Source organism: Alligator sinensis, unplaced genomic scaffold, assembly GCF_000455745.1.
Source record: "Alligator sinensis unplaced genomic scaffold, ASM45574v1 scaffold9_1, whole genome shotgun sequence".
Classification (NCBI taxonomy): Eukaryota; Metazoa; Chordata; order Crocodylia; family Alligatoridae; genus Alligator; species Alligator sinensis.
This window is the reverse complement of record NW_005842304.1, coordinates 968,893-987,795: the sequence shown is the minus strand read 5'-3', so window position 1 is coordinate 987,795 and position 18,903 is coordinate 968,893. Positions and strand designations below refer to the sequence as shown.

Genomic DNA, 18,903 nt, shown 5'->3' with positions numbered 1-18,903 from the left:
CAGGAATGAAAGAATTCTTTAAACCAGCCTTGAAACACTAATGAAGCTTGTCTAGACATAAAATCTACTCCTTTGTTGTTTACAGTGATGACTAATACCAACAATAACAACATTGATTTGTTTACCAAACTATCAAGTTTCACGGACAAACCCCATGTTTTGCCTAGGCCAATGAAACAATGAATGGTCTTATGTAACAATGAATTGCATGCGTTCTTCAAACATAAGATTTTTTTTCTATCAGTGGCAAAGATGAAGAGAAGGGAGAAGAGTGATTGGAGAGGAGAATAATGAAAAATGCAATGGGGAGGCAATTCTGATTGCATAGTTTTAGCCTAATAGCAATTAAAATGGCAGACATAATATGAAATCCTCTTAGTTTTATATTATAAAAACACTACTACCACTTTTACAAAATAATATTTTACTATTATGTTCAGAAGTAACAAGCTCTCATCCTGTAAGATATCTTGAAATGCATTAAACATTAATCAGTACTTGCCACTTAAAAAGCTGTGTGAAAGCTCTGCTTGAAGCAGAAAGTCATTAGAGGTTTAAATCATGCTTTAATTAATAAATCTGTAACAAAGAAACTACATTTTAACTACCTCATTAAAAATCCCTTTCCTGGAAAGAATTTTCAACTTAATTGGAAATGAAGTTTTCAAAACATTTCATCTATATTGCCACTGAAAGGGACAATGTCAAAAAACTTTAAAATTGTCTTATTTTACTAATATATTGTTTTGCTCAAAAAAAAAAGTAGAGTCACTTTTATTATTTATGCAGTTAGTGTTTAGAAGGTAGGTGAAGTAGCCATTTTCCTTTTTGTTCACAGGATATTTCATTTCAAAGTCTCATGCACCAATAGAATGAGTAAATAATTTTTATTAACAAAAGGGAATGCTTTTATTTAAAATTCCATTTGTAAGGACTGACTCATCCAAAACAACACATTTAATATTAATTTTAGGCATCAATTATAATAAGCTCATATCATACTAAAACCTTCAAACCTGGTTAATCCCAATGAAATATCACGTAAGACATTTTCCATACCTGTTTCCTCCCAGAGAATCTTGAAGCAGCCTGGTAAGCTTTGAATCTCTATATGGTACATGAGTTGCCTTCTTACTTTTATCTCCCAATGCACTTATAACATTACCAAGTGCCAGCTGTAAGCATACGAAATTATACAACAAATCAGTTATCTTCAATTTTTAAAATAATTTTCTTTTAAGAACAGGTTGGTTATTAGCTGAACCACACACCGTAGTTTTGTGAAAAACATACAAAAATGTATATAAAAAAAGTTTTAACATAACCAAAAATGTTCAGCCTAAAGTCCAGCCCATATTTTAGTTGGCATGCTGTTATGTATTCCTGTACATTTCTACACTCCCAGATTCTAAAAAGCTTACACATTAGTGTATTCACATCGACTTCCATTGGATTATTCACAAGTTTAAATACGTTAACTCAGAATCAGTTCCTACATTATAAAGAAGCAGAATATCAACTTTTTAAGATTTCTGCATTTAACTCTGGCTTTTTTCTTCAACATCTGTTGTTTGAAAACCCACCACCAGGTGGCAGTGTGCAATTAATTCATGAGAGACGAATTGACAGTTTACAAGACTAGTATAATTTTTCAAATATGATGTTATTTCAGTAGGGTTCATAGATATTTGAGTTTAAGCCATTGGTAACCTGTGCATTACTATGAAAGCTATGAAGCAATTCACTGAATTGGTGACTATATAAAAAGCAGCACATTTTCCTCAAACCTAAGCCATAGTACAAATTAAAGCAAACATGTAAGCTTAACCTTCTAAAAATGTGGGCTAGACCTGCACCATCAGTACAGCTAGAAGAAACTGAGCTGGCTCTTTCCTGCATCTCACAATGTGAACAGAATTACTAACTAAGTTCTAGTTGCAGAATATTTATCACTGGCAATATGAGCCGAACGAAACAAAGGGACAAGGTATGCTCTCATTCTGAGATGAGTGTGCAGTTTGGCTATTTGAAAGACATGTTTTCCCCTGCAAAATGAATTAATTTGGGCAGCAGTCCTGCAAACAGAATCAGAGGCAGACCCCTCATGCAGAACCCCAATAAAGCCAATAGGCTCAAAGCAAAAAGAAGGATGTTGGCCTTCACACATAACCACTTAAAGACACACTGGTAACCCTAAAACCCTTTTTGTGCAGGGCAGGGCCATGGTTAAATAAAGAAAACATGCAGACCCATAAAAATAACAAAAACTGTAAAGAGAATATAGTTGTACTCTGTACTTTTTCTTGAAAATATAGTTGTAAAGTGATGCCAGCAATTTTCAAGTACTGTAAGGAAAGTATTTTAAAAGTAACACCACAACTTTTGAAAATCACATAGCTGTACTGTTTTAGCTACAATTGTTTTAAATTCTATTTGTCGTTGCTATGGCAAAGAGATTAAAGATGTTCCACGTTTTTGTTCAGTGTTTTATATATCCACATTTCCTTTGCATAGTCTGTTAGTTTCGCATCTGTGTGGGTTCAGGAGAGAGAAAAAAAAATAGTAACACACTACTGTAAAATCACCAAAATTGGCAGCACAAAAGTAGAGCCTGTAACTACTTTTATCTTATTAAAGTTCACTTGATTTCAAGTTAGCTGTGTCCCTTTAAAAAAAAACAACACTTGGATTTTCATAGGATCATTCTGAATCAACCAGAACTACTTGGTGTTTTCAAATTTTATATACATTTCATTAAAGCAGATTTTAAATTTAATATATTAATATAAATACAGTCAGCTATTACTACAGCTAAAAAAACTCCAGTAGAAGCAATTTCCTGTATAAAATAGTTTCTGCCATATGCTAGTTATAATATAATCACTTTCAGAAAGATCTGCAGGTACTATAATTTGCCACGTATAGAGTATTGTAGCTTAGGAATTGCTATAGGATCCACGAGAACCTAGTTAGAATTGATATAAATTGTCATTTGTTAGCTCTCATACTAAAATCACTGGTTCTGTGTGTCATTAAGTATGTCTGCTTCAGGGATTTCTCAACACGAGAGCCAAAGACCAAGAAAAGAGATTACTGGCAGTTTAGTGAAATAAGTCTTTAATCTTACTAGCCCACAGTTGATGGAAATGCCTTCTTTTGCCCTCTCTCCAGTAGCTCCTGTACGCTTTAACCTTTCCGATCCCGCCAGATCAACAAAATGGAACTTGGCAGTAAGGGTTTCAAACTCATTCATTTGAGAAGATTCAGATATTATCCTGTTATCTGTCTCGCTTTCCTGTATTGAAGAGAGAATACACTTACTGCACATATTAACAAGGCTCAACAATTATTTCATATATTCTTAAGTTAGTTTTTCTAACAAGATCAGGATCTCTTCAGTTCTCTTCTATTTCAGGAGTACACATGAGTAAAGAGACCATTTGAGGCAAATATCAATATCAATTATTTTCAAAATAAAATTCCAAGCATGTAATACTCTATATTAATAGCTCCAGTTCCTTCTTTATAGATAAAATATTTAGACAAAATAAATATAAAAAAGGCAAGACAGCTGGACAACAAAGTTTGACCGTAAACCAACATCTGTTCCAGGATCATCTAATTAAAACTCTTATCCTTTAATGAGTTGTACCACTTCCCAAGGGCAACATTATTACTGAAGTAATAACCAGACCTACTTCAGAGGCCTCCCAAATCATCACTTTGAAAGCTGGCTAAAGCCACACCTATTTTATACTCCTTTTTCCATTTCTCAACATCACATATAACAGATGTATCATCCTACATGTTAACTGTGGAAAGTGTTTGTTTTCTTTCCTGCCCCCTCTCTTTCCTACTGTCACTATTACTGTATTATTCCATGCTTTCTCTTAGTAAACTTCCAATACTTGAATACCTTCATAGTTATAAAGTTCCTCCTATCTTCAGCCTAAATTTCCCTGCTGTAGCTTGAGACCATTGCTCCTGGTCCTTTCCCCTACAGCCACAGAGAAAAACCCATCTCCATTCCCTCAATAATCACTCCAGGTATTTGAAGACTGTTACCAGGTCTGTTCCCCGCCCTTCTCTTCTCAGACAAAATAACCCTAGCTCTTTCAGCCATTCCTTCCAAGTCTTGCTTCCCAGTCTCTAGTCATTTTTATTGCATCATTTTTTTGCTCTGCACTGAACTATTTCCAAACTATTCACATCCTTCTTGAAGTGAGGGGCCCAAAACTGGACACAGTACTGCAGGTGAGGCCTCACCAGCGCTGAATAAAGCAGAAGAATCACTTCCCTTTATTTGCAATGACAATCCTGTTAATACAACCCAGTATCCAGTATACTGTTGCCTTCCCCCCTCCCAAGAGCACACTAGTGGCTCATATTCAGCTTGTGGTCTACTCTAACTCCCAGGTCTTTCTTTGCAGTACTGCAGCCTAGCCAGTCATTTCCCAGTCTGTATTTATGCAAGCAATGAATCTGTCTCAAGTGCAGGACTTCACACTTGTCCTTGCTGAATCTCATCTGATTTATTGCAGACTATTTCTTCAGTCTATCGAAGTCATTCTGGATTCTAACCCCACTCTCCAAAATATCTGCAACTCCAATTTACTTGGTGTCATCCACCAACCTCCAAAATATGTGCTCAATCCCATCATTTAAATCATTAAACAAAGACATTAAACAAGATCAGACCCAGGACAGACCCCTGTGAAACCCTTGATACTTCCTCCCAACTAGACATTGAGCCACTGATGACTACTCTTTAAGATGATCCAACTAGTTACATGTTCATCTTACAGGAGTGTAGGTTGTAGCCGCATTGGTCTAAGGACATAGGCAGACAAGGTTCTTTGGGTGAATCTGATATCTTTTATTAGACCAACTTAAATAGTTGGAAAATAATTATTAAGCAAGCTTTCGGGTTCAAAAGGAAGAGCACACACCAACTGCAGAAACTTCCTTAGCCTGACAAAGGGTTTTTGAACCCGAAAGCTTGCTTAATAATTGTTTTCCAACTATTTAAGTTGGTCTAATAAAAGATATCAGATTCACCCAAAGAACCTTGTCTGCCTATATCCATCTTACAGTACTTCTGTGTACTCTGCATTTCCTTAGCTTGTAAAGAGAATGTCACGAGAGACAGTCAGAAGCTTTGACAAATCAAAGTATATCACATGTGATGCTCTCCCACAATCCACAGAGCCTGTCAAAGAATTTCAATGGCATCAAAGCCGAAGCGCTAGCATATCAAGTGAATTAAGGCAGCGAAGTACCTTGCTTTTAGTGATTTATACTACAGGAGAACTTGAGCTGGCCAGCAACTCTCTAAATCCACATATCCCAATGTATGACAGTAGAATGATTCCCTTTTCGTTACCATCAACAGGGCCGTCCCTAGGGGTGGGCGAGTGGGGTGGCTGCCCTGGGCCCCACGCTTTGGGAGGCTCTGCAGACAGTGCCGTACAGGCCCTGCCGCCGTGCACCGCCAGCTCCACAGTCCGGCCACTCACCGCCACCGCCACCTCCCTGCACAGGCTGATATGTCCCAGGCCCCACACACCCCTAGGGACAGCTCTGACCATCAAGTTATGGCCAAACCATTTTTTTTAAACTGGCATACTTTATACCGGGCACAGAAATAAGAGTCTACACATCCCAAAATTCGTATGACTTATAGCACAGGCTACACTAAAAGCATGTTCCCTCACAGTACCTTGACTCACATGCTTCAGCCCTGTTAAAGAAACACCTCTTGGTAGAGAGGTGGTTAGCCATGTTAGTTTAAAGTCAAGGTTGGGAAGTAGCTCCTTATCTGTGTTTAATTATTCACTCCTTGGCCTCTCTGGTAAGACTGTCAACAAGCAGGACAATTAGTATCTCTATGACAGTTTACATTACTATACACACTGGTTAGAAGATAGGCACTTTGTACATGTCCACTCTGCAGACTGGTTAGAGTACTAGAAACTTTCATTCAACTGTTCAGGGCTCATTTTATATAGATAACTTGGGGTGGTAATCTTTGAAACCTATTAATCAGTTAGCCACTATTTTTCATCTATTTTCCAAATTTGTGTGCATCTGTTTATAGACCCCAAATTCTTTCACTAGTAAAGCATTGTATGATTTCTTTTTTTTTATCTGTTTCAGAACACATCTCCTTCCTAAAACATCTTTTGTATCTTCAGTTTTAGAAAGTCTGTAGAGAACTGGGGGGCACAAATTCAGGAGAATCCCAAAGCACCACAACCCTGGCTGCCTGCCCTTCTTGTGCAGCAAAGGCTATGCCTGTAGCCTCCCAACTTCATAGAGAGAGAAGCAGGCAGGCAGCACACAGCAGATGCTGCCACCCAAGGAGAGAATCTGTTACCCTGGTAACAGATGTCTCTACATCTCTAAGCTGCTGTCCATAGAAAACAGCAAAGCCAGAAACTTGAGCAGTGGCTTTCCCAGCCACTAACTGAGGATTTGTATTCCAGGAATGTCCAGAGGCCTCATCAAATTCTGGGCCCCATTATGTAGGGCATCAGAGAGTAGTCTAGTCACCTGCAGTTTGGGTTTCACGACCCAGTCATGTCATACTCCAGATCCTCAAAATATCTTGCTAAAGTCCGCCAGGAACAAGAGGATACATAACAAAGCTGTCTGGCCCTCTAAGAATCGGAGGAATCAAGCCAGCTAGCCTTGTTTTGGGGCACAGCCTCCTTAAAGAACAGGTTAATAGTATGCAAAGTATCAAATGACTGCCCCATGAGTGCCCAAGTCCTTAAAAAGCCTGCAAAAACTCTGCTGAGGGAGAGGAGCTAGCTATAGGAAAGAGGCTAGCTTCAGACTCTACAGTAGTAATTCTTGAGATAAGCTATTTGCTGCCTTCTGCTCTTTTTCGCTTCTGCCCTCTTTTTAATCTGTAATCAAGAACACTCAACCCTACCTATGCACCTGTGTCCGTAAAATAAAAATAAGGTTAAAACTAATTGCCAATTAAATGCAAAATATGTTGTTCTAATTTTCTAACAAAGTGTTACTTATTACAGCAAAGTATTGAAAGTATACTGGGTAGAGTAGGTTTTTGTTCACCATTAGTGGCCAGTTAGCATAACATTTACATTGCTTCAGGGTTCTGGGTTGATTGAATATGCAAAGTTTAGATCATTTTCTTTTTTAAAATACCCAGCAAATGGTTTTGTACATGATATGATATTTTTACACAATATAATTCAAACAATTTTTAAATCAATATTCACACTTTGAAACAATTGTTACTAAAGTATTATAAATGCAAAAACCATACGGTGTTAAATGCAGGACAAACTCTGGTTTGACACAAATGGATAGTGAAGATCGCATGTGACCGTGAACTCTGAACATTCATCTGAGTACTGGCAGTTGTTCGAGATAAAGCACCCAACTTCAAACACTGCATCATCTAGAAAGAGAGACAAAAAGGACTATATTGCTGGTATGTTTTTAAACACAAAAGTGCTGAATCTAAACTATTTATATTTTAAAAGGTACACATAAATTTGCCTTGTTCAACAATTATTTCTAGTGCCTTGAAATAGAAACTTCATTTACAGTTCATGTTGTAACTCCTACTGTGAAGGCAAACTAAAGAGTTACAATATTTCACCATGTCTTAGTATGCTATTCTAAACTTTTTAATACATCCCTTACTAATAAGACAGCCCTCCATCAACTTGAGAACTATGTGAAAGCCCCACCTACAGCTCAATTTCCTACATTAGCATGAAGACAAAACTAACAATAGCATTTTAATGCCACTGCATTTAGCATACTCTGCATTTGCAGAAGGCATTTTTAAAAATGTTTTTCTAACATGGTGCAGATAGCATGCATAGCCTAAGAGAACTACGCTATGCATAAACTGACACATTTTCTTCATTCATCACTACACTGGTGTTACAAAGCTGTAACAAATACAGAACTAGTCTTCCTGGATTAAAACATAAAGATGCAGTGCCTGGAACAATAGGTTTTCTGCTCTAGTTTTAAGCATACCATTTAACCATGCGATTTAACTGCTAGCCTGCAAATGGTTACATCACAAATGGAAAGGAGGAGGTAAATTTTTAATCATTATGGATGCTTACAGACATAAAACAAACAAATGGCACTTAAACCAGGCACAAGCCCTGTGCATGCCCAGAAGAGGCATCACATTAGTTTGACCTGGCTCGGCCAACATCTATATAGATCAGGCGCTTCAGTGGGGCTTTTTTAGCACTTTTATCCAAAAGCTGATTGAATCAGCTATTAGATAAAAACACCCCCACTGAAGCGTGCAATCTTCACAGACGTTGCAGAGCCAAGTCGAACTAACATGTTCCCTCTTCTAGTAAAGCACGTTTTGGGGTGGGGGGTGGCAGGGCTTTCCATCTCTGTTAGCAGCCTATGCACTTCAGAAGTTAGCAAGTGTTATACACCCTCCCCCTCCCCCGTAGCCATGGTTTTAGAACTCCTGAATAAGGACTACAAAAAGGAAAATCAGAGGATTAAAAACCTAAGGAAATATGTAATAACTTTTCCCATCAATGTAGAGATAACCCATATTTTTATACTGGGCTTATTTAGGCTGTACATTAAATTTCAATCACCTCGGATTCTCCATTCACAGTTCGTGTTGTAACTCCTACTGTATAAATTCCTCCAGCTGAATCTTCATGTATTTTGATATTTGATTTTTTATTTTTTGCATCAATATCACGTGTTGTATCAAACAGATCAAGTATTTCTTCATTGTAAAGCTAGCAAAGAAAAAGGCAGCAAATATTACTTCAGGTGATACAGTCCTCTCAAAACTAAAACCATCTACATTTTACATACAAGTGATATTTTAGAATCTATTATAATCCGGTTTTAACTATAAGAGCTTCTGTGTAAAAGTCAGCATTATGAATCCAGCAAGTTAACACAGAATGATTCCAAGTTAATTATCTGCAAGACTTTATTACAGTTTGAAAAAAAAAAAAAACTGGACCACAGTAGTTTGAGCTGTGTAGAAAGCTGAAGGTGGGATCCTGGGTGCAACTAGCCCAGAAGATACACTCAAAGCCAGAAGAACAACTACAGCAATTAACTCAATAACAAACACCACTGAATATAAATGACAGACTGCTTATGCAATTTTCAGCTCTGTATGATTGTTTTCCTTTATACCAATTCATTGTTTAGTCCACTCTTTTCTACTGATTTCTTCAGCCCCTACAATTCAGCTACTTGACACACAATTCCATATAGTGTTATCCCTTTTCTCAATGACATTTCTTTGGATTTTCCTTTCGACTGACCTGTTTCAGGTTCACCCACCTAGCCCTGACATTAAATTAATGTAAAATAAGTAAAATAACCACCACACGAATAGTATACATCACAATACCAACCAACTACATATAAAATACTGTGCTACCAACATGATACTTTTAAGCAATACTCTAGTCTAGCTAGATGTTAAATTCCTATTCCCTCCTACCTCCCTCTCCCACATTCCCCAAACATGCACTTTCTGTACAGTCCATCTAAATCAATGCTTTTACTTAGTCTTTGACCATTACTTACCACCATCAGGCCTAAATATTAACTGAGGCATTGGGCACTACTTTACTATGAATACCAGGAATTCACATGTTTTTCAGGCTGCCTAACACTATGTAATTCTTGGAGAGTGCACTCATCTCCACATGTAGATTTACCTGCAAAATGCTTACATAGAGTCATTGTCTACTGTTAACTTAATTTTGAAATGGAAAGGTTGACTGACTTGCTTAAACTGGTCAGGCAAACTTGTAACCATTAACAAAAATGTAAATACATTTATGACAATGAATTACAGTCTCAGAAAAATCACATGATTAAGAAAGGCTAAAAAAAGTCTAGTCTGGCACCTTGAGAGAACTAAAACCTGGTTTGGCCAAAATCTTCAAACACTGGCAAATCCATACTTAGGTACCTAATAAAAAAAGGACTTTAATTTTGTAAAGGTTTTCAGCACCCAGCTGCAGTGCCTAGCTTGCTTTGCATGCACTTACCACAAAGAACAGTGTGGACAGAGAACACTCTTCAGTGGCTTTTGCAAGGGAAATAAGGCAGAAGTAACGTTTTATTTTTAGTCATAGGTTGGATGTGCCAATGGCCAGGTTCACACTGGGTTTTAGAAAGCAAAACTGTTTGTGGGGTGAACAGGAAGTGATCTTCAAGCTATGAATGTAAGAAGATACCAATATTGAACATTCACAGGCATCAGAGGAAGTAGGGGCAGAGTTGTCAGCAGTATTTCAGCTCCTACACTCTATCTGGCCCTCTTTCTTATCCTTCAAGGATGAAGCCAGAAGCTACCCTTCTGGGTCTCCTGAAGGCAATGGCATTTGTAGTTACTTCTCAAGTCTGTGCTGGCTCCAGATAACTTGTGGACATGGTATAACAGTTTCTACACTGACCAACTCCAGGTTTCAATGACAACAATGTCTGTTTTGGTGTACCAAGTCTTTGTCTAAGGTTATGTCTAGATTGGAATCACTCCAGGTGTCATAAGAAAACTCAGCTTTAAATGTGCATACTGCCAGTAGCATTGCCACAGCAGCAGGAAGCTCAGTACATGTGGCAAAATATATATATGAATTTGCGTAACTATGACCCCACACTCAACTCTACGCTGCAATGGTTACACTGCTGACTGTACTGAACCTTGCTAGTTTAAAGCTAACTAAACAAGTTGCAGTGACTGTCCTACAGACATATCCTTAGTTGTAACACTACTCAAACTATGTGGGAGGAGGTAGACTGTAACTTCCTGGAATTTGGAGAAGATGGGTAAGTTAAACTAGTGGTTGTTTATGACATAAAGGGAAGAAAGGTGGCTCTCTCACATGAAGGGCTAGTCAGATATTTTCTGAAAGCCAAATGGCAGCAGAATGAAGTACTTTTTCTCCTTCTCCCTCCTTCCTAGCCTCCATTTTGAAATTACAGGACTATTGTCCCTGCTGACAAATTGGCATAGCCCCATTAAATTCAACTGAGTACATCAGTATACACTAGTGGCATTGAGCCCAGAGTGAAAATAGCACTAACTCATCAAGCTACTTGGCTGCAAGGGAGAAATCAAGACAGCAGGTAACTATTGTAAAAGGAGTGTAGAACACCAAAATACAAGGCATATAAAATGGGAGAATTTCTCTTGCATTTTGAAATGATTCTCAAGAACAAAACATGATGGAACATGATGCATCTGGTTCTTTCCATGTTGAAAGAGGGAATCATATTTGCTAACCACAGGTATCTATTCAGAGTTTTCATCAAGAGCATCATCTTGCTAAGCATGCAGATACAGTCTGTTAAAGTAGGGATAAAAATAATTTTCTTTTATATTTTTTAGGACATGGTATTTTATTTTATTATTGATGTAGGAAAGCTACAAGGAGTTTGATTTAAATTCCCTGTCTTCAGATATTATCTTAGTGATTTTTAGAATCTTCTTTAGTAAGTGTAAGAAATGTCATACTTCTAAAAGGGAAATCTAGAAGTATTATTGGTTAATCTTTATTCTGTGAAAATGCAAGGGTCCCCTGGGTTACCAGGCACAGGCAAGCATGCCATACACACACTGCTCACCAAAAATCAATTCAATGAAAAAAACTGAAAGGGGATACTAAGAGGGTAAAGAGAAAGCAGCACCCAGCTATGTCCCTCTACAAATCCACTATCAAGATCCAATAGGAACAGTCCAGGTATTTTGTTGTGTTTTGTTTTGTTTTGGTGGGGGTTTGGGGTTTTTTTTTTTAAGCCCTTTCACAATTCTTGTGGGGGAAGGACAAGGCTTACATTGTTGGTTTGGTAAAGCACCATCTACACATATGTTCTTATATTGGTAAAACCAAACAACATCAAGAAATTATGACCACCATTGTGGCCTGTCATTTATAAAAGTTAGCAGAGAAGAAATCTTGTGCCAGCATAGCACAGAAGAAACAGGGCAGCAAAACAAACAGAAGTGAAAAACTAGGAATGACTTTTCCTTTTCTCCCCCCCCCACAAAAAAATGCTTTTTGCAAGCAGTATTCCTTAAAAGTTATACTAATAAATCTATTAAGATGTAGTCCAGAGGTCAGCAACATTTTGAGCCAAATGTCAAAAAACCCAGGAACCTGAAGTTTGAAAATGTTGGTGTGCCAGGTGCGAACAGTGGGGAAGCTGTGAGGGGCCCAATGCCACGAAGCCTGAGCTGCTCACAGCAGGCAGCCATAAGCCTGCAAGCAGCTGCACCAAGCCCCAGAGCCTCAGCCGCACTCATTGTTGCCAGCGGCTGCAGGCACGCCTCTGGAAACAGCAGGGAAAGGACCAGGGAGTGGGGCATTGAGGGGAGCAGCCCCTTCCCCGCAGCAGGCTGGACACTGTCCCCATGTGCAGGGGCAGCACAGACCCTGCTGGGACCCCCTGGGGCATGACAGGAACAAGAGCTGCAGCCAAGGCCTGTGCTACCCTAAGGCAGTGGTCCAGCTCCCTGCTCCAGGCTCAGGGCAGCAAGAGCAGGGGTGAGGGCTGGGGCTGGCAGCAGGGCTTGGCCCAGCCTGCTGGCACTCAGGCGCAGGAAAAGCACCCTCTGGGACCACCCACAGCAGCCACCTCTGTGGCACTGTCCCTGCCCGCCACCACCTTTTCCTGGCCCCGCAGCCGGGAGAAGGGCTGCTCTGCCCCATCCCTATGGCCACGGCTCAGGCCCAGCACACAGCTGCCTCAGCCACTGTGTAGATGAGCTCTCCAGGGAGAGGAGATGCAGATTGGGGTGGCGGGCCCTAGAGCTGCCCAACCAGAGCCATCCTGTGCAGGGCTGCTGCGCTCACGCAGCTCACCCTGCTCTTCACAGCCAGACCCAGTGGGACAGGGACATGCCTCCCTTTCCCTATGCTCCTCACCCAGGGATGTTAGGCTTTGCGGGCATGCAGCCACTAGCAGTGAAGCACAGCCCCAGCCCCTTTCCCACAGTGGTCCCCAAGGCATGGCATGGCAACAAGCCAGGCCAAGACTCTGGACCCCAGTGCAGGGTCATGGCTGCCTGCCATATCTGGCCCAGGCTCTGGGCAACTGCTACCTGCCACAGAGCCCAAGCTGCTCGCAGCAGGGCGTGCAGCTTCCCCACTGCCTGCTGTGAGCAGACTGGACTCCGTTGCCAGTGAAAGCTGCCCAGAGCCTGGGCTGGACGTAGCATGCCAAACAAAATGGCCTCACGTGCCATGATCTGGCATGCATGCCAGGGGTTGCCAACCCTTGTTTTAAGCAAGTATACTTCTGAATTAATATACAATTCTCAGCATCATCATGGTCTTAATATAGGATACAGTATCTTAAAAAACGAATTAAGTCTATAGTTTTTTACTTTTAATTCTTAACCCAACATCATTATTTTGGGATTAAAAACAGTTGCAACCACATTTGGAATACTATGGGTAATACAATTTTAGAAGTTCAGCAGATATTCATTACAAACAACTGTGTTACTGTTCCTATTGCAACTCCTAAAGTAGAACAATTGCAACTCTCAGAGCAGTTGGAAATCCACATCCAAATCAAGTGGTGAATTATTAGTTTAGACTTTGCACTATTCATTTCCCATGCCTAATGATGTTTCTAGGCAAACATTAGCCAGAGCTTTTAAAACCCCTGCCGAGGTCAATGGTGACAAAAGCATGTTAGTTTAACAGCAAAGTTAGGTTTGTTAATCTTTAGTCACATGTACAAATAATTCTTTTATAATCTCTAACACATTGGAGCAATACGCTGCCTATTAACATGATCAGAATATCACAGGTTTTCATGGTAGATTCAGATAAATAGGCAATTTTGGTATTACTGTTCAAAAGTGGAAGGAAATATAATTGAATTTCATAGATTATGGTTTATTCCAAAGTAAAAACCTAGAAGGTGATTATATGTTTGTTCTTATGCTCATATACATAGGATGGACTGGAATATAACAACTATAAAATATGTAAATTAATAATGTATATGTTTTAAAATGTACTGTAAAGAGACATGTTTTAAAAATGTACCACCAACTGGAAAAAAATGAATTGGAGCAAGATAACAAAAGCTTATTTTAACAGGCAAGCACTAAAATTTCCCTTAATGTAATCCTACAGAGAAGTAGTACAGCATAGTTAATTTAAAATAGGTAGAAGGCAGGGTAGAGTGGCACCTTACAAACTAATAAATTGAGAAGTATAAGCTGTCCTCATCAGATGAATGAAAAGCTGCATAAACAGTAACTGGGGCAACAAAATGTTTTACTAGCTTCCCAAAAATAGTTATATAGACAAAGTTTACCTCTAAGAACTGAGCATTCACTTTAAATTCAGGAGGAGGAAGTCCTTGTTTAATAGCAGCTTGCTTTTTTTCTTCAATACATCTAAAAAGATGCATAACAGCACGAGATATAATGCCCTGTTCCTCTTCTGTTATGTTGACATCAAATCCCGTTCCCATGGTATATGTTTTGCCAGCACCTGTCTGAATTAAAAAGTAGTAACAGGTGGATTAAGGGCACCAAGATACGCCTGCACTTAGGTTGTGTCAAGAGATGCAGGACTGTTCCAGTTGAATACTAGTATTATAGGAAAGATAGGTACTACTACCAAGTCACAACTTTTGGCTTTACACTGCCATATCATCCACAAACAAAAACATTTCTAAAATGAATGGAGATAAAGTAGCTATGTAAATTCTATCATATATCCAGCAAACAGTTACAACACCATAGAAGCAGTTTATATTTCTACATTGCTCTCCCTATAAAATTATTTTACACTGTTGACAAGGACCATAGTCTCCAGAGGAAATAAAGGCATTAGCATGGGTATTAGGTCTCAGGACTTACAAACAGAAGTACCTAGTTCGTAAATCCTAAATGGACTTAGTCATGAAATAAGCTGAGCACATTAGCACTTATGCAGTTGACTGGCCTAACTTTTTGGTGCCTAAAGCCACTTGTACACACCATGGGGGTTTAATTTGGTTTAGGTCTCCCTAAACTGAAACGGGGGATTTTTAGAAACACTGCTTAAATTTAGGCAGAATAAAACAGAACTAAACCCCCCGTGGCGTGTATACAAGGGTGAGGGCCCGATCCTTACCTGCCTCTTTGGCCGGGGGGTGGGGAGGAAAGGAAGGAATGGACATGACAAGCTGCAGGCAGGCCAAGCAGACCCTGAGCTGCCCAGGCAGTCCCAGGGGGCACCACAGGGAGGGAAGCACTGCCCACCCCACAACTGTAGACAGAAGCACTGGGCCCCCGCATAACTCAGGCAGGCAGGCTCTGGGGAGAAAAAGATCAGGTTCACTGCTTTTTTTCTTCTTCTTCAGTGGAACCTGCCTGCATGGGCTGTTGCCAGGTCCCACAGCCCCTAAGCAGCATGGGGCCCGCCAAGCCCCAAGCACGTCAGCTTCCAGCACCCCGTGCTCTGTTGCACTTCATTAGGTAGCAAACTAAAAAACCTCAGAGGTGATTTATCTTACTACATACCAAAGTAATTTAAAGCAGAATACGCCGCCAAGCATGCAAACAGAAACATTATTAAAACAGTGCAAAAGGGCATTTAAGCCGCTTTAAAGGCCAATTTTGTGGCACGTACAAAGACTTCAAGTAAACTTAGCTAGCCATAACTTAGCAACTCTGGACTCACAGCTACCTAAGTAGTTATGCAGTGGGGAAAGAGGGTGCAGAAAAATAATAGAGCAAGTCTTTTGTTGCAAAATCTCAAAGACCAAAAGTCAGAATGTTTTTGATACTACAGGCTCCTATTTGAAATCTCCTGGTTTATTTTAAGAATCACCTGTAGGTGTTTGCACACCCAATAATGCAAATACTGTGCAGAAGCCTTGTTGCCAGTTACTACTCCTTTCCATCTAAATTGATCTTTCAGTGCGTAAGGGACAGATCTACAAAAGTACCAAATCATTTACCTAAGGCAACATAGCAAAGTTTGAATCCAGTTCTCCCAAGTTAACCACCTTTCCTCCCCTTTCAAATCAACAAAGAAAGAGGGCTGCTAACATACTTCTTTCTGCCACATCTCCCTGATTTTGGAACCCATTCATCAATTCTTAATCTAATAATATTCAGGACATATGTCAAAGCCCATCATCTTCCCTAGGCATGTGAAAATGCCAAGCATATTACAAGGAAGCTGAATTTCTCCAACAGAGGATTTCAGTTCTTCTGTCATCTGATTAACTAGTGATTAATTATATTAAATTGTACTTCTGTATTTCAATGTATTTTAAAGTTACATAAGCAGCACTGGATTCTTGCATTTTATAAATCTAAACAAAACATTATATATTTGTTTATACTACTTTGAGTGGTATCCGGAGGCAAAGTACTATACAAACTTCCTAAAGAGTATTTTTAAAAACAAATAAATTAATAAATTCTGAATCTTTAATAAAAATGCAGTTATTAGCCATTGCTTGCAAATATTTCACATTGAATTACAATGCTTACTTGGCCATAAGCAAAAACAGTGGCATTATATCCTTCAAAGCAACCATCGATCAGTTGTTCAATACACTGTACGTAGATCTCCTCTTGCCGTGACTCGATGTCAAACACATAGTCAAAAGTGAAGGCCTTGTCTTTTCCCAGGAACACTTGAGGCTCGCCAGGTGTGATAGATGTGCAAATATGGCATCCTTCAATCTTCTCTTTGGCTAGTTGTGGTCTAATTCTATTATTTAAAAAAAAAAAAAAAGAATTTTTGTTAGGAACACCGTTACAGGAGCTAAGTTTCTTCTTTTACTAACAATATCAGAGATTCAGTAAAATTTTTATTTAGCTTCAGCCCTTTGATGCGAAGCATAGATATTGTCATGGTCATACTGATTCCAGTTTCCAGATGAGATTTTTGAGAAGTTTGGTTGGCTGTCAGAAACATTACTTTGACTGTGACAATTTTTAGGTTCACCCATTACTAAACTCAAGTCCAGAGTTTTTAAAAGTACAGTATTTTTTATGGTTCCATAAGAGTAAAACAAACATGTAAGCCTCCTAAATTACAGTACTTTGAACTAACTTGTTTGTTTGCTTCAGACTTTAAAAACAGGAAGAAACCTAACAGAAAGAGTTTGTTTTAAATAGTAAAAATGCACTCATTATAGCAGCAAGCATAGAAAGGACTTTATTTAAAAAAACCCAAAAAACTTAATATTCACTTTGAAAATGACAAATGGGGCTGGCTGGAAAACCAATCCATGTCATTAAAAATTAAGAGGGTCCATAATTTGTTTGTGTTTTCATGAAGACACAGAGAGCCCGGTTTTCCTTCTTACAGAATGAAACATAAAATATCCAAGCATCTCAGAATAACCAACAGTTTAGTGGTTTGGGCAAGAGATAAGGCAGCAGTAGCACAACACCACCTTGTCTAGAGTAGGGGTGTTAAACTCACTTCCTGACCTGAGCTATATCTGACCATGGGGCTCTTTGAGGGCTGAATCCAGCCCAGGGCACAGGATGGCTCTGGCTACAGTGGAAGCTCATGCTCCCACTTTGCAAAGGCAGCAATAATGGCAGTCTCAGCTCTCACAGCACACCCCATACAGGAGCTGGAGCTGCTACTGCAGACATGCATTTCATGTCAGAGTAGCAGCTCTGGCTCTGGAAATGGAGCACACGGTGTCAACAACTCCAGCTCCAGGCCTGGCACAGGGCACTTGGTGGCAGCAACAGCTAGGCTGGCAGTTGAGAAACTGGGGCTGCAGCGATGATGATGGGCAAAGTGGCGGGAGGGCAACAGAAGCTGCATCAATCCTAGCCTACCCTCCTGCCACCAAACCACCCTCCTGCCACCAAATTGCCAAGTCTATCAGGGCCTTAGGGCCATGAATTGTGTGGTATGGGGGACATCCAACCCGTTATGCCCCCCAACTTCTGGTGGCTAGCTGGTAGCCTATGGCACAGATACAAGGGCTCTGCAGGCCATGTTTGACACTGATCTAGTGTTCTGTCATAATGTTCAATAGAGTCAACATCCAGTTATAAACGTTAAGTAGCAGCGTACACTTCTGTATAGTTAGTCTAGATTTACACAAAATTAAATATCTGAGCACATTCTGGCCCTCTTTATCCATGAGATACCAAGTTGTGCCAAAATTTTGCCACCCTGTGCTTCAAACTACAGCACTTTAACTAGCATTGAACCGTGGCAGGCCAATCCAAACTTCTGATCTCTCACCCACCGGGTACTTTGAATCTGGGTTGTATGTACCTTGCACAGTTTATTATGGCCATTTCATTTCCTAGATTTCATAGACATTAGAGCTGGAAGGGACCTAGGAAGATCATCGAGTCCAGCCCCCCTCCCGAAGGCAGGAAATCAGCAGGGGTCATAGGATCCCAGCAAAATAAGCATCCAAATTTATCTTGAAGGTGTTCAATGTAGGTGCTTGAACCACCTCCAATGGCAGGCTATTCCAGACCTTGGGGGCTCGGACAGTAAAGAAATTCTTCCTTATGTCCAGCCTGAAACGGTCTTGTAGTAGTTTATAACCATTCAACCTCGTCATCCCTTGGGGCTCTCTGGTGAACAAACATTCCCCCAGATGCTGGTGGTCACCCCTGATAAACTTATAGGTGGCCATCAGATCACCCCTGAGCCTGCGCTTTTCCAGGCTGAAGAGTCCCATAGCTCTCAGTCTGTCATCGTAAGGTCTGTTTTTCTGACCTCTGATCATGCACGTGGCTCTTTGCTGGACTCTCTCAAGCTTCTCCACATCCTTTTTGAATTGTGGAGCCCAAAACTGGACGCAGTACGCCAGCTGCGCCCTCACCAAGGCCGAGTACAAGGGCAGAATGACATTCTGGGATTTGCTTGAGAAGCATCTATGGATGCA

General features: G+C 40.0%; 1 protein-coding gene across 1 annotated transcript in view; it reads right to left on the bottom strand.

The window, feature by feature from the left end:
* KIF21A (kinesin family member 21A) overlaps positions 1-18,903 on the bottom strand; it is a 139,292-nt gene that overhangs the window by 65,168 nt on the left and 55,221 nt on the right. The window contains 6 exon segments of the mRNA XM_025209701.1: positions 1,060-1,175; positions 3,128-3,295; positions 7,298-7,432; positions 8,622-8,771; positions 14,341-14,523; positions 16,517-16,739. Of these exon segments, the coding sequence (XP_025065486.1) occupies positions 1,060-1,175; positions 3,128-3,295; positions 7,298-7,432; positions 8,622-8,771; positions 14,341-14,523; positions 16,517-16,739 (975 nt within the window).